General features: G+C 32.5%; 1 protein-coding gene across 1 annotated transcript; it reads left to right on the plus strand.

Moving 5' to 3' along the window:
• Positions 1–5579: 5579 nt before the first annotated feature.
• Positions 5580–14305, plus strand: LOC145621082 (uncharacterized). The gene is made up of 13 exons (XM_081675817.1): positions 5580–7732; positions 7853–7894; positions 7992–8123; positions 8957–9523; positions 9625–10783; positions 11164–11388; positions 11740–12452; positions 12745–12795; positions 12912–13082; positions 13207–13366; positions 13497–13769; positions 13866–14072; positions 14168–14305. The coding sequence occupies exons 1-13, from the start codon at positions 7692–7694 to the stop codon at positions 14282–14284; spliced, it is 3858 nt and encodes a 1285-aa protein (XP_081531943.1). The 5' UTR covers positions 5580–7691; the 3' UTR covers positions 14285–14305.
• The last annotated feature ends 4588 nt before the right edge of the window (positions 14306–18893 follow it).

Raw genomic sequence — 18893 nt, forward strand, 5'->3', positions numbered from 1 at the left:
AAGGGATTGTGAATTAGAATTAATATATTTGATTGCATTTTGGGTAAATTTCTTCTATGCACCTAGTCAATGAGGGATCTAGGCTAGGAATTTGAGAGATTGCTCTTGAGTGTAATTAATTCTCATTTTAATTCTTTCTTTGCATGATTGATTATCAAATCGATTCCCATTAACTTGTTAATTGTTCAAAGTGGATCTTTGCCCCTAGTAGACTTTATAATATCTTGATCTTTATATGTGTGTTAGTGTAGTTGTAGTGTCCACTATCCATAAACCGACTTCGGCGTAGCTTAAGCATTAGATCGAGAACAATCCAACATTGCCGTTCCTTGTGGTTCGACTCCGAACTTACCACTAGACTTGTTTAGGGGTTAGTTTAGGATTATAATAAATTTTGTTTGGCCGTGAGGAGGTTAGTCAACGACCTAATTTCCCCGCGCTCAAAATGGCGCCGTTGCCGGGGAACGGTGTCAATGCTTGATTGTTTTTGATTGCTTGAGTCTAGGTCTTTGTGTATACTTTTCTTTTTATTTTTATTTATTTTTTTATTTATTTTTGCTTGTTTTTGTAAAAAAATGGGAAGTAACTCGTTTCCTCAATATGACAATGAGCCTTTTTGTGAATATTTCAATAGACTTGAGGGATATTTGGACTTTAATTGTTGTAGTCTTTGGGAGGCTTGTGAGATTTGTTATTTTGGTTTGAATGAGCAAACTAGGGATGAAATTGAATGCATGCATAATGGTGAATTTAGAGCATTATCAATTGATGATGCTTGGGATTTTTATGTTTGGTTTTCTTGGGATGTCAACAATAAGGGTAATTATGATTCTATTATTGATATGCAATGTGTTGATACTTTCAATATTAGCATGAATTCCCATGATTTGTTACATGATCCCTTAAGTGAACCTAAAACACATGATTTCAACTTTATTTCCTCTTTTGTTCATGATGATGAGGTACATGCTCAAGTTGATGCTAATGGTGTGTTTCAATATTCTTCATTATTTACCATGCCTTCTTGTGATGTGCTTCGTTCCCTTAATGATGAATCTCATGTGTTTGATTGTGCCCCCACTCCCCATTGTGATGTATATGCTCATGATCTTAATGTTAATTTTTCCAATCTTGGTTATACTTCTTCTTCTCTTGTTGAGCCTCAATATTCTACACCTTTTGAATCCCTTATTGCTACTTTTGAATCTCAAATTAGGTGCATTGAGCTTGATAATGAGCTTGGGCCTAGTAAGGAAATGATTCTTAATTCTATGAGAGGTCAATTAGAGATAATGAAAAAGAATGAGGAGCGTCTTGAGGAGGGAAGGAGAAGAAAAGAAGAGTTAGAAAGCCAATTGTCATCTTTGATGCTTGTTTGTGAAAAATCCCAATTTAATGTGTGTGTTGAGGATGATGATGATGATTTTGAGCAACCAAGAGAGTGTGAGGATCCCATTGGTGAGCATATGAGTGATGGTGAAGGAGTTGAGAATGAAGAGAGTGTTGATTTTGAAAATCTTAACCCTCTTTCCCATCTTGATGAGTCTCAAGTGCATGATTGTGATCCTTTTATCCATGAGTATTTGGATTCATTTGAGGTTATGTCTAATGTGTTTATTGAGTGTCAAATGAAACCCATAGCCTTTTGAGTGAGTTCATTAAGCATGCTTCATGGGAGAGAGATAATTTTGAAATGAATTTGCATCCATTCATGCATGGCTTTGAGATTTTAGGCTTTAAGGAAGTTGAGGGAGTTGTTGTTCATGATTGTAGTGAAGGGGATTATGTAGTTCCTCTTGGAAGTTGGATGTTTGAGGAAGATCATGATCATGAGTGTTCTTCTTTTGAGGATTCTATGATTGATTTTCATGCTCAAATTGGTGATTTGAGGGATGGTGGTGAAGAAGAGACCATTTGTGAGACCATTGCTCCTATCCCCTTCTCTCATGTCCCTTTTTCAAGGAATTTCAACCATATCCCCTACACTCCTATATCCCTTCCTTCCTTTGTTAATGAGCCTATTAGGGAACCCCTTGCCTATGATGATTTTCATGTCCCTCATTCGTCTTCTATTGAGGAAAAGGGTGATTTTGCCACCCAAAAAGATTTTTGTGAAGAGAGTTTGCCTTTCTATTCTTCTTCTTATTTTCTTGAATTTTCTTTTGATTATTCTTCTTCTTGGCAACTCCCTCTTCATTTTCTTTTGTGTGCCCTAATCTTGGTGCATGTCCTTCTTATATCATTTGCCTACTTGTTATCTTATGAGATGTGTAGTAGTGCATTTGACAAGCTCTTGCGATCGTTGCAATATTATTTACTAGAGCGGTCAAGCTTGGACCTTAAGCAAGCCTTTCTCGGGAAGTAACCCGTGTTTTATTGCTTTCATTTTCTTTTCTTTTTAGAATAGATTTTCTCTCATGGAAATGTTTGTGTGCCTTTTTCTAGGTACATAACTTGATATACTTTGGTGCATTAGTTTGGATCAAGAATCAAGGAAGTTTGGCACCACAATTGCTAGCATATGGAAAACAAGATTCAATTCTTGAGAAAAGTGGCTTTGAAAAGTTTAATTGGGTCATTTGCGGGTATATACACCCACCTAAAATCCGGTAATATCTTTCCTTGCTATTTTTCCATTGGTTGATACCTAAAGTGGCTTTGAAACAGGACATATGTTGGGTTGTTGGATTGATCTCCTCGTTTTCCCCTCCCATGGATTAATTGATTTATGATTGAGTTTAGTGTTTCATTCAAGCTTCGGGGAGGGTATTCCATCATGTTTGGTGGGATGTTGATTCATATATGCCATGCACATTTGTATATGTATTTTCATGTTCTTTATCTTGAAAATCACAAAAAGATTTTTGTTTCTATCAAGGCAAATTTGCAATGTGTTTTCTTTTGTTCTTGCTTTGGACATAATACTTTTGGACTTGTATTCTTGAATGTCTTTCTTCCTAAATTTTAGAGGTGTGCACGGTTTGAGAATGTGTTAGGTTGACTCTAGAATATGGTATGCTAAGGTAGTTGGCTAAGAACTTTGGGACCATAAAGCTTTAGTTCACTTGTTTGTGGTAAGATGGAGTTGCTCTCTATAGTGGATATGAAATTAAGAGTTAGTTATTGCTATCCCTAGTGAGGTATAATTGTTCAAGCCTTCATCATATTTTGTTGAGCGGCATTTTTGGATCCTTGGCTATTGCATTCTCATATCTAGAACTTGACTTTTAGCTCCCAAGATCACAACCGAGCCACTTTAGGGGATGACAAAGGCATTTCTCTTTTTATAGGATTAATTTTCAATTTTTGGATTTGGTTTGCATTTGCCCCTCTTGCTAGCCCCTTTGACCCATATGCATTCTTTTCTCTAGCCACATACAAGCCTTCAAGCGTTAGTTTCACTTTAATTTCTACCTTTAGTTTTGTGAAGCAATTTTGTTTTCGAGCTTGTTTTATTGTTTATGGTGCAAGTTTAGAATTATGAGTTCATTTGCAAAGCAAGTATGTATCGTATATAATTTTGTGCATAAAAGCAAATGCATTTTGAGAAAAAAGCCGTCCAAAGTTAAAAGAGGCAAGGACATTAAAAAAAAAAAAAACAAAAGCTTGGAAAAAGGAAATATTGAAAAAAAAAAAGTAAAGAAGAATGTAAAGCACAAAAAAAAAGGGTTTTGTTATTGTTGTTTTCCCTGTTTTTGTTATTTTGTGTTAAATAAGCTTGGGGGAAAGTTATTTAATAAGCATACATGGCACTTTTGTTTTGGAATCGTTTGGATCTTGTGGAAGAAGTTCCACCCGTGCTTCACATAGGTTTACCACCAATTTCAAGAGTTCTCCACACCTTTACTCTCCTAGCTTATATGTTAATACCTTGAAAGTCCTTTTGATCCTAGAGGGTTAAGTCATTCAATGATGGCGGGAAATAGGAATCAAGCCTATAGAGGGAGTTTGCATAGCCAAGATGTCGGGTAACCTTCTCAATGTTTTTAATTTCTTATTTATTTTCCGGTTCCTTCGTGGAATCATGAGAAGCTAACTTGAAAGTGGATTTGAAACTAGTAGAGAGAACGTGGTTCGATTGGTTGAAACAAAAGGTGGAATGTGTTTCCTTTAGTTCTCTATGCTTAGCATATGTTATGTTTCAATCAACCTTGAACATCTTAGAACGTGCATACCTTTATTATTTTAGAAAGATTGACATTCATTAGTGTTTGTTCCATCATAAAAGTCCACTCTAGAACGCTTGTAACTTTTCTGTTACTTCGATTTATTTTATTTTATTTTATTTTATTTATTTATTGCTTTGCCTTGATTTTTGTCAAGAGTTATGGGTTAAACTCTTAGGACACCCTTACGAGAGCTTACTCGTCCTCTAGAGCAATCTAAGGGGTTTAAAGTGCTTGATGCATACGCTAAATGTATTCGTGATTCCTACGAAAGTGAGTTAGTGTATATTCTTTCCCTTCTAGTTTTCTTTGTTTGTATAGAATGCATCACATTCCCTTGTGTTTCCTTTGTTTTGCTCGAGGGCGAGCAAAAGTTAAGCTTGGGGGAATTTGATAAGTGTTATTTATGTCGCTATTTTTAGGAGTTTTCTAGTTAGTTTTTCATAGTTTTTCTATCTTTTTACTTGGTTTTAATAACGTTTTACTACATTTGTCATGTTTATGTGTGAAATGTCGTTATTGCTCAATTTTGGATTTTCTTGCATATTTTGGTGGCTTATGGCATTAGATTAAACTTTATTGGTTTACTCTTATGTTTAGGAACACTTGGATAAGTTCATTGCTCAAGATTGAAGAAATATAAAACATAAAAGAACAAGTAATGAAGAAATGTGCACTTGATTTGCAAAGATCATACTTCAAACGCCTATATCTTTTGATCTAAAAAACATTTTGAAGTGATTCAAATTGGAGAATAAAGTTCATCTCGAGAGCTTTCCAACGACTGGTCACATGCCTTATTCCGATGAGTAACGAAGAAGTTATGACCTTCCGAAAATAAGCTGTTTCGCCAGAAAAGGGCTGCACGTCCGTGCCAATAAGTGGCACGTCCGTGCAGGTCCCTGCACGTCTGTGCCTAATGAAGCACGCCCGTGCAAGGTCAGGCAGTAGCTGCTGCTCGTATTTTAACAGGTCTGCACGTCCGTGCAACCTTTGGCACGTCCGTGCCGACCTGTAGACGGGTCATTTTTCTTGTTTTCTCCGTCCTTTCTATTTGGGGTAATATAAATACCTTCTTAGCTCCGATTGTAAAAGGGAGAGCTTCTTAGTGTAATTTTAGCTTAGGTTAGTTTTTTAGAGAGAGAAACTCTCAAATTTTGGAGAGAGAAAGTGAGAGAAACAATGGTTTTCATGGATTTTGGATAATCAAAGGAGGAATTTGATGATTTGAAGATCTCCATTTTATATCAATGAGCATTTCTTACTCTCTTCTCTCTTTATGCTTTATTAATTGCTTTGTTAATCATGTTTAAGTAGATTTCATTCTACTAGGTGTTGAGTGAAGCTTTGGTATGGTTAATCAAGTTACTTGAGATAAATTTGATGATAATTGTGTGATTAAATTGATTGAATTGATGATGGCATGTTGTTTGTTTTAGATTGGATTGATCTCCCAAGATAGCAAACTTAATTGCATGTTAGTTCTAGTTTGACAAGGGATTGTGAATTAGAATTAATATATTTGATTGCATTTTGGGTAAATTTCTTCTATGCACCTAGTCAATGAGGGATCTAGGCTAGGAATTTGAGAGATTGCTCTTGAGTGTAATTAATTCTCATTTTAATTCTTTCTTTGCATGATTGATTATCAAATCGATTCCCATTAACTTGTTAATTGTTCAAAGTGGATCTTTGCCCCTAGTAGACTTTATAATATCTTGATCTTTATATGTGTGTTAGTGTAGTTGTAGTGTCCACTATCCATAAACCGACTTCGGCGTAGCTTAAGCATTAGATCGAGAACAATCCAACATTGTCGTTCCTTGTGGTTCGACTCCGAACTTACCACTAGACTTGTTTAGGGGTTAGTTTAGGATTATAATAAATTTTTTTTGGCCGTGAGGAGGTTAGTCAACGACCTAATTTCCCCGCGCTCAATTGCTAATTTGTACTTGTTGGTTTCGAGTTTAAGTCTTGCTATAAACATTTTTTAGTTGTCAAACTCAATCATTACATAATGGAAGCAAATAGTATAATAAAACACCAATTACCTTAACTAAGTTAACTACTCCCTCTGTTTTTTATATGCATCAGTTTGACCAGCACATTTGCCGAGATGCAACTTTGACCATAAATATCTCTAATTGTGTATTAGTAAAAATTGTAACAAAATTATATTATGAAACTAGACATTATGATGAATCTAATGATATATAATATAATAACATTTATTCATTTTTTAGAGATGAAAAAATTAAGTCAACCATGGTATATGATTAGCGCAATTGTCAAAGTGATGCATATAAAAAAAAACGGAGGGAGTATAATTTTGTTGGATAAAAAAACACAGTTAATAAATAGCTAAGATGGTAAGACATGTAACTTAAGACTTGTTGGTCTTGAGTTCAAGTCTTGTTATTAGCATATTTTAGATGTTTTTAATATGTAAGTATAGATTAAGGTTTAAAAGCTATAATTTACATTTTTTTAGAGAGAGAAGCTATTATTTACAATTTAAAAGAATATTGATGTAATTAAGAAACTAATTAGGTTGATTAGGAAAAACGTAGTAGTTACCAGAATCAATCAGTTTTAATGGTAGTAATTAACAACTTTTTTTTAGGGTAATATTTACAAAAACCCCCTTTATAAGGTAGTAATTAACAAATTTTCCTTTAAGCAATAGAGAAGGTTAGACTACAAAAATCTAAATAAAAGAATCGTTCCCAAAAATATTAGAAGGTTGTATTAAGTTTCAACTTATTTGTACCATTGTTATGTCACTAGTGTAAAAAATTATTTGTAATTTAAAGGATTTTCAACTTAAGTCGTGTTTGAGAAATATGTAACTTTAGAGTCATAACTAAAGTTATGACTAAGGGCCTGTTTTGATTTACTGAATTGAGCTGAACTGAAGTAATTGGAGTTGAACTGAAGTAATTGGAGCTGAACTGAACTGAGCTGAATTGTTTAAGAGAGAAGGAAATTAGGAACTGAACTGAATTAAAATTGAGCTAGCATAAATGACTTGACAAGACCTGAACACAACCCGAAACTAGAGCTGATCATAACCAACCCGACCAAATTTGGGCCGGCTTTGGGCAGTTTTGTCAATTTTAATTTTTTTTTGGGCGGGCTTGGGAATACGTTTTTATGCTATCGTTGTTCATCTTGTGGCTCGGTCAAAAAAGCCTGCACAACCCATCCATTTTGGACGGGTTTGGGCAATTGGTATTCTATGCACCATGGTGCACAGTAAACTACATGCTCCAACCCACACGCGGCCCAATAAACACAGCCCAAACAAAAAACACGCCCAACCCAGAAAAAAAAACGGAGTTCCGTTTTTCAGTTTTTTTTTTTTTAAAATAACCGCCACTTTATTTTTTTAATCATTTTAAATCATTCTCTCTCTTCTCATAAATTATAAAGCTTCATCTAATAAATTCATTTGCAATTCTCTCTCCTCATTTCATTTTTCTCACTCAACTCTAAATTTCTCTCTCTAAAAACTACTGCAATTCCATGGCGAACGAAGAAGATTCACCGAAAACACCTTCAAAAAGGTGAACATCTCTCCAATAACTTTGATTTTTACTCGATTTTGATCAATTTGTTAAGTTTTTATTGTTTAATTTTTTGAAATGTTAAATAATAGATATAATTTTGTTTTTTTTTTTTTGTAGAAAATCGCAACAAAGTTCGTCTGATGATGAAGACGATAATATGTAAGTAATATTTTGTTCTAATTACTAACAAAACGAGCAATTTAAACCCTAATTTTTAAAATTGAAAAATAATTTGGTACAAAATTTTGTTGAACAGGACATTAATTAAGATGTTCAAAACGAAAACACCAAAAACGAAGAAATTGGAAGATATAAAAGCAAGTCCAATTGTTGATCACAAAATTTTGCAAGAATTAAACAAAGTAATTTCAGAAAGTCCATCAAACAGGTATATTTTGAACTTTTAATTCATATGATTCCTGTTCAATGTGAATATATGTTATTTTTTTGAAGAAGAATTATAAATACTCAACTGAAAAACCCAGAATTTTGCATTTATGTTTGTATATATGCATGCATGTTTATCAATTTTAATTATGTATTGATATATTTTTGAACAACCCACAAAAATCTTTTGAACAACAATAAATAGCCACTGAACATATTTCATTTCACTTTGTAATGGAATTATAGATAATAATTAATTATTAAGTTTTCAGATGAATACCCTTAAAAAAATTTTGAACAATAAAAAACAAACACTGAACAACCCAGAATTTTGCATTTATGTTTGTATATATGCATGCAGGTTTATCAATTTTAATTATGTATTGATATATTTTTGAACAACCCAGAAAAATCTTTTGAACAACAATGAATAGCCACTGAACATATTTCATTTAAATTTGTAATGGAATTATAGATAATAATTAATTATTAAGTTTTCAGATGAAAACCCTTTAAAAAATTTTGAACAATAAAAAAAAAGCACTGAACAAACCACAATATTATAACTATATTTGATTGTATATTGATGAATTATGATAATTTTGGATATTTTTTTGAACAACCCATGAAATACATTTGAATGACAAAAAATAATAACTGAACACCTACAAATTTAGTTTGATTTACTTAAAAATAATAACTGAACACCTACAAATTTAGTTTATAGCAAAATATTAATCAGAAATAATATGTAAATTTGGTTTATATTCATATAAAATTTAGTTTATATTCATATAATATGTTGATTTTGTTGTAATTTTACTTTATTAACAGTCCAAATGCTGGAGAACCCACTGAACAGCATCCTGAAGCATCTGAACAACATCCTAAAGCATCTGAACTACCATACCAACCCACTGAACACCAAGAACCAAAAAAATCTTCTGATTTACCTCCACAAATGACTGAAATCCCATCAGAAAATCAACCAGAAACTTTTGTACCCTCATCAACAATTTCTGAACTACAAAAAGGAACTTCTGAACTCCAACCTGAAATTTCTGAAAAACCTCAACCAAATTCTGAAAATCCTGTTCAACCTCAAACAGGTGCTGTGGTCCCAAATGAAGAACAAGGAAATCCTGTTCAACCTCAAACAAGTGATGTGGTCCCAAATGAAGAACAAGGAAATCCTGTTCAACCTCAAACAAGTTCTATGGTCCCAACTGAAGAACCAGGAATTCCCGAAGAACCTACAGGACATATTGAACAACCTATAGGAAATCCTGAACCAGAAGAAAGCAATGGTGACAATAATGGTCAGCCCAATAGTGACCAACCTACAGGAAATTCTGAACCAGATGGAAGCAATGGTGACAATAATAGTCAGCCAAAGCCTAGGTAAATTATTAATATGTTTTTGATCATTTTATTATATTGTAATGTTCATTTAAATACATAAATGTAAATATTTTTTTAACTTATATAAATAATTTAAATAGGAGAAGGAAGCACATAGCTACAAAAAAAAGGAAGAACACAACACCTACAACACCTACAACAACAAGAGTGTTGCGCAGCCAAAGTACCCCAGAAGGGCCAAAAAGTCCTGTTGAAGCAGAGGTTATTCCAGAATCAGAGTTTAATAGAGTTCAAAACATTAGAAAGGGGGTTCAAAAAACACAGAAGGGGGTTCAGATCAGAGAAAAAACTGGTGGAAAGGAAGGAGGACAACCTTCAGGAAAGGTTGTTAAAAAGGGAGTTCAGAAGAAGGGAAAAGAAGTTCAGAAAAAGGCTGAAGAAGTTCAAAAAAAGGACAAAGGAAAACAAGTTGAGAAGATTGAGAAAAAGAGAAAGAGAAAAGTTGATGAAGATGAGCTGATTGATGATAATGTAGTGAACTTGAGTGATGATGAGGAGGTTGAAGATGATAAGCTAACTGTTAGAGTGGGTCATGTTAAGTTTATGAAGTTTGTAAGTAACTTAACCCCACTACAAAAACAAGCAGTTGAGGATATGGGATTTGGGGCATTTCTTTCTGTGAATTTGCCTCAAAATGATGCAGTATTTTGTGCTTGGCTGTTAAAACATTTTGAAGAAAACAGCAGCACTCTTTACTTGCCACTTAACAAAACAGTGGAGATCACTGAACAAGATGTTCAGATTGTATATGGAGTACCTAGAGGTAACAAAGTTGTTACAGAAAAAGAGCCAAAGAAGACAGAAGAAGAAGATGAAGATTTGGAGTTAGTGACACCATTGATGAGGTGGAGGGAAATGTGGGGGTGCAAAACTGGAAGCCCTAGAACACAGTGGATATTTGAGAAGTATGAAAGTGAGGAAGAAAAGAAGAACAAGAGGGATCAGCAAGCTTTGCACAGGAGGAAATATGTCGCGGCAGACATAGAGTCAAAAGAGAAGAACACAGGGGAAGCAACTGAAATGTTCAAAATAGATTTCCTTGTGCTTGCTGTGAACTCAATGATGAAAACAAGCCAAAACCTTCACTGCCACTACAAATTCCTACACTCAATTCAAGATTGTGATGAAATAAAGGAATTGAATTGGTGCAAATATGTTCTACAAAGTCTGATTTCCACAGTGCCTGAGTGGAAACAAAACACCAAGGGTTTTTTCAAGGGACCACTGCCTTTCCTGTTGGTATGCTTCTGACTTTTGTTATTTAAAATTTTTTGTTCATATTGTATTGCATAATGTTCAAAAGTTATACCTATTAGTTCAAAATTAAAAAACGCATATGATCAAAATGTGTTTGCCTTATTAAAGAATTTAAATTATAACTTTTATTCTTATGTTCAAAAGTTTTTATATAACTGTTCAAAATTTAATTTCTTATTTTCTTGTGTTTGTTTAAAGGTTTTTTCTTATGAGTGTTCAAAATTTTAATGCAATATATTAATATGTTAAAAATTCAAGGTTTTTAATTATGTTTGTTCAAGATGTTAATGCATATCTTGGTTTCATTTTTTTAAAAATTCGTAATGGAAATAATGTTTTGGTATGCTTTTGTCATGGCATAGTTGTTGTATTATGATCGAGTGCAAAAAAGAGGTATTGAGCAACCAAGGACATACCCAATAATTTCAACTTGGAATAGAGATATGATTCAAGAGAGAATGAAATTAGAGGGAAAGTCTACATTTGGATTGGGAAGTGTGCTAGAAAGAATACAAATACCTGGACAGCAACAACCAAAAGTTCAACAACAAGAAAGTGCTGAATCATATGAGAATTTGCCAACCAAGGTTCATTTTATTTTCTGTTCAAAATTCTTTTCCAGTAGTTCAGATTGTTATGAAACATGTTCAAATGCTTTCGTCAACTTATAATGAATTATAAAATCAGTCATAACATCATTAAAGAATACTTTAAATTAAGTCCATTTACTAGTCTGTTCAAATTTTATTTATAATTGTTCAGATTGTTATGATAAATGTTCAAATGATTTAGTATAAAGTTCAAATAATAAAGGACACTTTAATACTTGATAATCAGATCAGTTACATATTCATTCTTTATATTTTTGATGTTCATCAACTTATAATGCATGTTCAAAATACTGTAAACTTAAGTGAATGATTTTATATTGAAAACAGGAGGAATTTATGGATGATTTGATGGAGATTGTCAAGACTTTGGGAACTTGTGTTTCAAAAATGTCTGAGAAGCTGAAGCTAGGGAAAAATCTGTTCCCTAACAACATGATAATCAAAAGTGTTGAAGGTCTTATTGGGAAAAGAATGAGTGATGCTTCCAATTTGAGTGAAGATGAGGCTTTCTTTGGAACTGAGGCTTTCTTGAAGGCTATTGATCAGATTGAAAGAGAGTATTTGGAGAAGAAGGAAGCTGAGAAAAAAGAAACAGAAATAAGAGAAGCTGAGAAAAAAACAGAAAAGGTTAAAAGAAGAGAAAGAGCAAAAGAGAAGATGGGGGAGGATTATAACATGGAAAGTGCTTTTAATTTGGAACTTCAAACTCCTCCAACACCAACTGCTCCTTTTTCTATGGAAAGTGCAGATCAAGGGGAAGAGAGTACTGTTGTTGGGAAAAGTACTCTTGACCTAACACTTACCATAGGCAGAGGAGAGAAAGGTCATAAGAAAAAAGTGCCTGATATTGGTGGAAAGGGAAAGGCAAAGGAGGTGCCTTTTGAAATGGCAGCAGCTGCTGCACCTGGAAAGTCAACAGATGTGCCTTTTAAAGACATATTTGATGATCCCACTGACTTTACCAATATATTTGAAACCAATGATGCAACACTTGATGATATTTTGAGGAACCCACTTTCAAAGGACTTTCACTATCAAGGGTAATGTAATTCTATCTGAACATCTAAGTGTAATTTTTTGGGCAGTAGGGTAGTAAAGAAAAAGAAAAACATATGTAAATATTTTGGAAGTAATGTAACGAATCTGTAATTTTTTGGACAACTAGGATAGAAGCTGAAAAAGTCAGCATAAATATTTTGGATGAAATCAGAACAAGTACAAATACATATGTATTTATGAATTATTGAATGATATATTTACTATATTATTTTTCTGTGTTCAAATAATTGTATTAGATGCTCATATGTCTTTGTTGTATGTTCAAATCTACAGATCTAAAGAAGAAGCAGGAAAAGAAAAACAAGTTTCTGAAAAATCAAAGGGGTAACTGTATAAGAGCATATATATTCAATAGAAGTTCATTAGCAATTCACATACAGTTCAGTTATATAAACGTATAGTTCAAAAAAACTAACAATACTTTTATATTGTTACAATAGACCAAAAACAAAACAGGTTGTGGATGCAAACAAAAGACCACGAAGAGAAGTTACAAAATTGCCAGCTTGCCTAAAATCCCCATTCATGATTAAATATGTGGATTTGTTCAAAAATGGTAGTGCAATGCAAGCAACTTTATCTGATTATGCATTCAGTGAAGGTCCTAAAGAGTAAGTTTTCTAAAATAATTTCGTTGTTCAAAAATTAATTTACTTTGTTCAAATATTTATTTATATAATTCAAATAATAAATTGAAGCTTAACTTAATTTGTTTTTTTTTTCTTGTATTGGCAGTGAAGTACTGTACCATGATGGAGAAAATAGTGTCAATAGGGAAGAAATGAGGACACTTGGAACAGATGAAGAGGTGGACACTGCAGTTATCGATGCTTGGGCTCATATTCTGAACACCAAAGACAAAAAACATAGCATTTACTTCTCCACAATGCCATACGTAAGAAAAAATATATTCAATATTCTTAAATGAACCTTATTTAATATTTTTCTACAAACTGTTCAGTATATTTTGACAAGTGTTCATTATATTTATAATAACTGTTCATTATTTTAATGGTTAATTGCAGATGATTGTCTGCACAAACAAGGGTGAAAGTGTGAACACCACAAAAGAAGTAAGACATGAGAAGTTTGTTGAAAGATTGAATTATGAAATGGCAAACAGTGGTATCTCCAACACAAAAAAATATAGGGAATTCTTCTTTCCCGTGGCTGCATTTGGTCACTTCTACTTGCTATGTATCAACATGTACAATAGCACAGTTGATTTGATTGATAACAGGAACCTTCCAATGAATATCAAAGCATCTACCAAATATGAAGATAATCCTCAAAAAATGGTAAAGTACTAAATTATTTTTTGTTCAATTTCTTCTTAGACTGTGTTCAGTATATTCAATTGAGATGTTCAAAAAGTATATTTTTATGTTTTACAGCTAGAAGCTTTTGCATATTTTATGCGAACAAAGGATTATACAGGAAGCGATGTTGCTAGAGTCTTAAGTTTCAAGACTGATTTAATCAAGATGAAATGGAGAAGCAATTTGGATTCTAAAAATTGTGGTGTTTACTTGATGAAACATATGGAAACATACACAACAGAGCCTTTGGTAGAATGGAATTGTGATTTGAAAGCAAATAATGTGAGTATCAAAAATACTGTTCAAATGTTTTCTTGTTATGTTCAAAGAATTTCATATATTGTTCAAAACTATATAATTTCGGGTTTAATGTTCAGGTTGATCAAATAAGGAAGCTTAGAGTTCAATATTGTTCAGAAATAATATTAAGCCCCACCAACAAAGAAGGATACAGAGTGAAAATGGCAGCAAGAAGAAGAATGGAGGAGAATTAAAATTTAGATTTATTGACATTTCAAAAGACAGTGATTTTATGTAATTTGTTTGAATTTGATGTTTGATGAAGACAAATGTTGTTTGAATTTTTAATTTGGATTGAAATTGACATAAATATGTAAAATTTGTAGTAAATGTTGACATTAACATTGTGTTCAAAAATTAATCCTTAGTAGTTCATTTTATAAAACATGTTTGTCAATATAAAATTTGATTAAAAAATAATAACAAAAACTTTATCATGCAAAAATTTTCAAATATATTGAAAATATATAAGAATTTGAATATTATTACATATATTGAAAAATTATGAATTACTTGTCTTGTCAAAAATTGATAACATTACATCATAACTTGAAACATTCGAAGATCCAGAAGCATGAGACCCTTCATTCCTTGCATTGCGACCGGCATCAAAATACTAAAAACACAAAAATTAAAAGAACAATAATAAAAAAAAAAAAAAAATTTATACAAAAAAACAATAATACAAAATAAAAATGTTCACACTTACTTGAGCCCATTTACTAGTTTCATATCAAAAACTTTTGTTATGATTCACTTCAGATACCTTCCTTTTTTTAGCCTGAGAACCACTTGAAACCTAAAAAAAAATATATAGTTCAGATTATAATGCCTTAAGTTCAAATTAAATGAAAGAAAGTTCAGAACAAAAAAGTTACATTTCTTGCAGAAGACTGAGAACCAGTTGCAGGAAAATTAGTTGAAACATGATGACCATGAACCTAAAGAAAAATAAGGTTAGTTCAGAACTTAAAGTTAATAGTTCAAAAAAAACATTTGTCAGTTCAAAATATAGTTCAGAATCTAAAAACAAAAGTTCAAAAATAATCTCGAAAAGTTCAACAAAAAAAATTACATTTGATAAAGGTGGCTTAGTTGTTGGAAAAGAATTTGAAGCTTTAGATGAGGATGGCTGAGTAGAATTAGTTGAAGCTTGATGACCAAAAACCTACAGGAAATTAAAAATAGTTCAGAATCTGAAAACAAAAGTTCAAAAATAATGTGAAAAAGTTCAGCAAAAAATATTACATTTGATAAAGGTGGCTTAGTTGTTGGGAAAGAATTTGAAGCTTTTGATGAGGATGGCTGAGAAGAATTAGTTGAACCTTGTTGACCAAAAACCTACAAGAAATTAAAAATAGTTCAGAAACTGAAAACAAAAGTTCAAAAATAATGTCAAAAAGTTCAAAAAAAAACATTACATTTGTTAAAGGTGGCTTAGTTGTTGGGAAAGAATTTGAAGCTTTTGATGAGGATGGCTGAAAAGAATTAGTTGAACCTTGTTGACCAAAAACCTACAAAAAATTCAAGTTAATTTAGAATAATAAAACAAAAATTCAAGAAAAAATTAAAAAAATTCAACAAAAAAAATTACATTTGAAAAAGATGGATGAGTAGCTCTTGAAATATTTCCAGAGGAAGGCTGAACATTAGTTGTATTTGAAGCTTTTGATGAGGATGGCTGAGAAGAATTAGGTCTTGCAAAATTGTTGGATGATTCACCTTCAAACAACTACAAAATTAAAAGGTTCAAAATATAACATAGAAAGTTCAAAACAATGACAGTTTAAGTTCAAAACAGAATAAAAATTACATTAGCTGAAGATTGCTGAGTAGATTTAGTTGAAGGATTACTATTTTTGAATCCTTTTCCATTTGAAGCTTGAGAACCAGTTCTGAACCCATCACCAAAAACCTAAAAGAAAGAAAAATGAAATTAAACATATATAATACAAAACAGTTCAAAAAAGACAATTAAAATATTTTTTTAAAAAAATACTTACATTTGTTAATGAAGAATGAGAAGCATTGTTAGTAGCTTTACTATTTGTACTCTGAACATTCTTTTTCTTAGAAAGTACAGAGAGATTTGGTCCTTGTGTTGTTGGATGTGAATAAACCAAAGGATCTCCATCATCATCTAAAACCTACAAAATTTTAAAAAATTATAAGTTGTTCAATAAGAAAAAACAAAAGTTCAAATACAAAGAACAGAGGTTCAAAATTACCTCAACAACTAATTTTTGGACAGTAGCTCTGGCTTCGTCTTTGTATTTATCTACTTTCTTTTTCCAACCCTTAGCTTTATTACATGCTTTCTCAACAGTACTCTTTGGCCTGTAGTTCCTCTCACCCTTCTTCCTAGCTATTTTTGGATTGTTTATGAACCCTTCTTCATCACCATCTTCTTTAGCTTCTTCACCAACTTCAACCTCATCAATATGAATTGGACCCATCACACTTTCCACCTTTTCACGTAGCATTTGAAAAGTATACTCAACTTCGTTTCTTGCTAAAAGATCATCATGACATGATGTCACTAACTGAACATACTTCCTAACCATTTGAACTCTCCAAACAGCAGAAGGGACAACTTTAACATCTTCACATGGCTCTTCATCAGAAACATGACTACACATAGCCTTCTTAGTCCACCTCTTCACTATATACTGTTCTGGTATTTTTTGAACACAGTGAATATTATATATACGAAGAGAGTGTCCACATAACAACCCCATCTCACTCCAATACTTACAAGTGCAATTGATGTTAAAGGTGAATTTCTCATAAGTAACTTCATGCCTTATAATGTCCTTATTTGGCCTCCAAACATAATAACAAATAGTCTCATCATCTTCATGCTTTCGCTCTTGACAACATGAAATACCTTTTGCAAATTGATCCTCAAATACCACATACACAGAAATAGTATAAATCTCTCTAGCGTGTATGAGCAAACTAACATTAGCTACTGCAAGATGACGGTTACCCCTCAGAAAACGGAAATCTTGCTTACTTTCTTTACGCCTCCATTCTGATATAACATCAAGAAAAGTACTATAAAAGTCACTCAAACCATCTGTTTTATTCAATCTATTAGAAACAAAATGATTTGTTGTTTCACTCCTTTGGGATGACAATACTCCACCCGAAAAATAATCCTTTGAATAAGCAGGGCACCATTTCTCTTTGATATCATACAAGTGATTTAACCAATCATTTTCTGAACACTTGTATTTTGTCATCATTCTATTAAAAACAAAAAACAAGATACCAATAAACAAAATAATAATATACAAGTTCAAAAAAAAAAACAGCAAAGTTCAAAATATATTACATACAGTTCATATATACTTGTTAAACAAAAAGAGTAAACAGATTGAAATTAAATAATTATTAATTCATATATAAACAAAGGTTCAAATCCTAAATAAATAAATTCAAATAATTAACAGTAATGTTCAAAACGAAATAAGTCATGTTAAATTCAATAAAATTAAGTCCACAAATACGTAAATATCTGAGTTCAAATTAAGACATAAGAAGTTCAAAATATAAAATAAATAGTTCAAAGAAAATTAAAGAAAGCTTACCTTGGCCAGTAATGTTCAAATTCAGCAGGACTTTCACAGTACTTGAGCAAATAATCAAATACTTCTGGAAACCCTTTCAATATTCTGAGCCCTCCTATATTGGTCTTTGAATTCTCACCGAGGTGCCAAGTGCACAAACGGTGCCGAGTACTTGAAAAAATTTCTCGTATTGCTGCAGCAATTGAAGGGGCTTGATCAGTCATTAAGGTTATGGGGTGTCGACATTCTCCCATAGATCTCATAAAAGCCTCAAACAACCATACAAAACTGCTGGTCTTTTCATCAAGAACAAAACCCATTCCAAACATCACATTATTACAATGATGATTCATACCAACAAAAGGGGCACAAATCATGCCATATTTGTTGGTTCTATAGGTAGTATCGAAAACCATCAAATCACCAAAAGCTTCATAATCCCTTCGCATTCTTCCATCCCTCCAAAATACACTACAAAGCGCATGATTTCCATCAACCTCAAACTCATAATAAAAGTCACTCTCTTTGGCTTGTCTTGCAGCAAATGACTTGATCAAAGCATTACAATCACCACCTTCTAATCTGCCAGCTTTTTCAGTAGCTAAAGCATTGTAAACATCAGTAACAGTGTAGCATAGATTAGGAGATCCACCAACTTCTTTCCTCAAAGCACGAAGAGAATCCGTAACCCTAACACCACTAGCCTTCATAGTACTTATGAACTTCAAATGCTCACCTTGCATTTTCCGTTGAGACCTAAGGAGATGTCTTTTCTCAACAGGTATCATAGCATGATTGTGATCCATATTGTGTTTAACAGCAGTCCAAACACCTTTCTCATCAATAACAAAATCAATATAAGCTTCACAACAAGTACGATAATCCAACTTAGAATACTTCTTAGGCACCTTAGAAGAAGTATCCTTCAAACCAGCATTTGAACACACATAATTTCTGCCTCTCCAAACACTTGAAGTACCAACATATCGAACTTTCCCTTTCCTAATACTAAATCCATGCCGAAATGCATAATCATTGTACATTTCATATGCCTCCGCATCACTTTTGACTTGTTTCCACTGCAATTCAGACTTTTCACTTTCCTTATAAACAACTTCATACTTATAAACTGCAATAAACAAACAAAATGCATAACCAACATTATTATAGTTCAAATATAAAAGAACATAGTTCAAATAACAGAATTAGATTGTTCAAATAAAAGAATAGC

Source organism: Chenopodium album, chromosome 27 (assembly GCF_948465745.1).
Source record: "Chenopodium album chromosome 27, dcCheAlbu1.1, whole genome shotgun sequence".
Taxonomy (NCBI): Eukaryota; Viridiplantae; Streptophyta; class Magnoliopsida; order Caryophyllales; family Amaranthaceae; genus Chenopodium; species Chenopodium album.

Bases quoted from the DNA above. Each gene is read 5' to 3' on its own strand.
- LOC145621082 (XM_081675817.1), top strand. From the start codon at position 7,692: ATGGCGAACGAAGAAGATTCACCGAAAACACCTTCAAAAAG. The intron at 12,796-12,911 runs GTAACTGTATAA...TTGTTACAATAG, and splicing joins GTTTCTGAAAAATCAAAGGG to ACCAAAAACAAAACAGGTTG. The intron at 13,083-13,206 runs GTAAGTTTTCTA...TTGTATTGGCAG, and splicing joins TTCAGTGAAGGTCCTAAAGA to TGAAGTACTGTACCATGATG.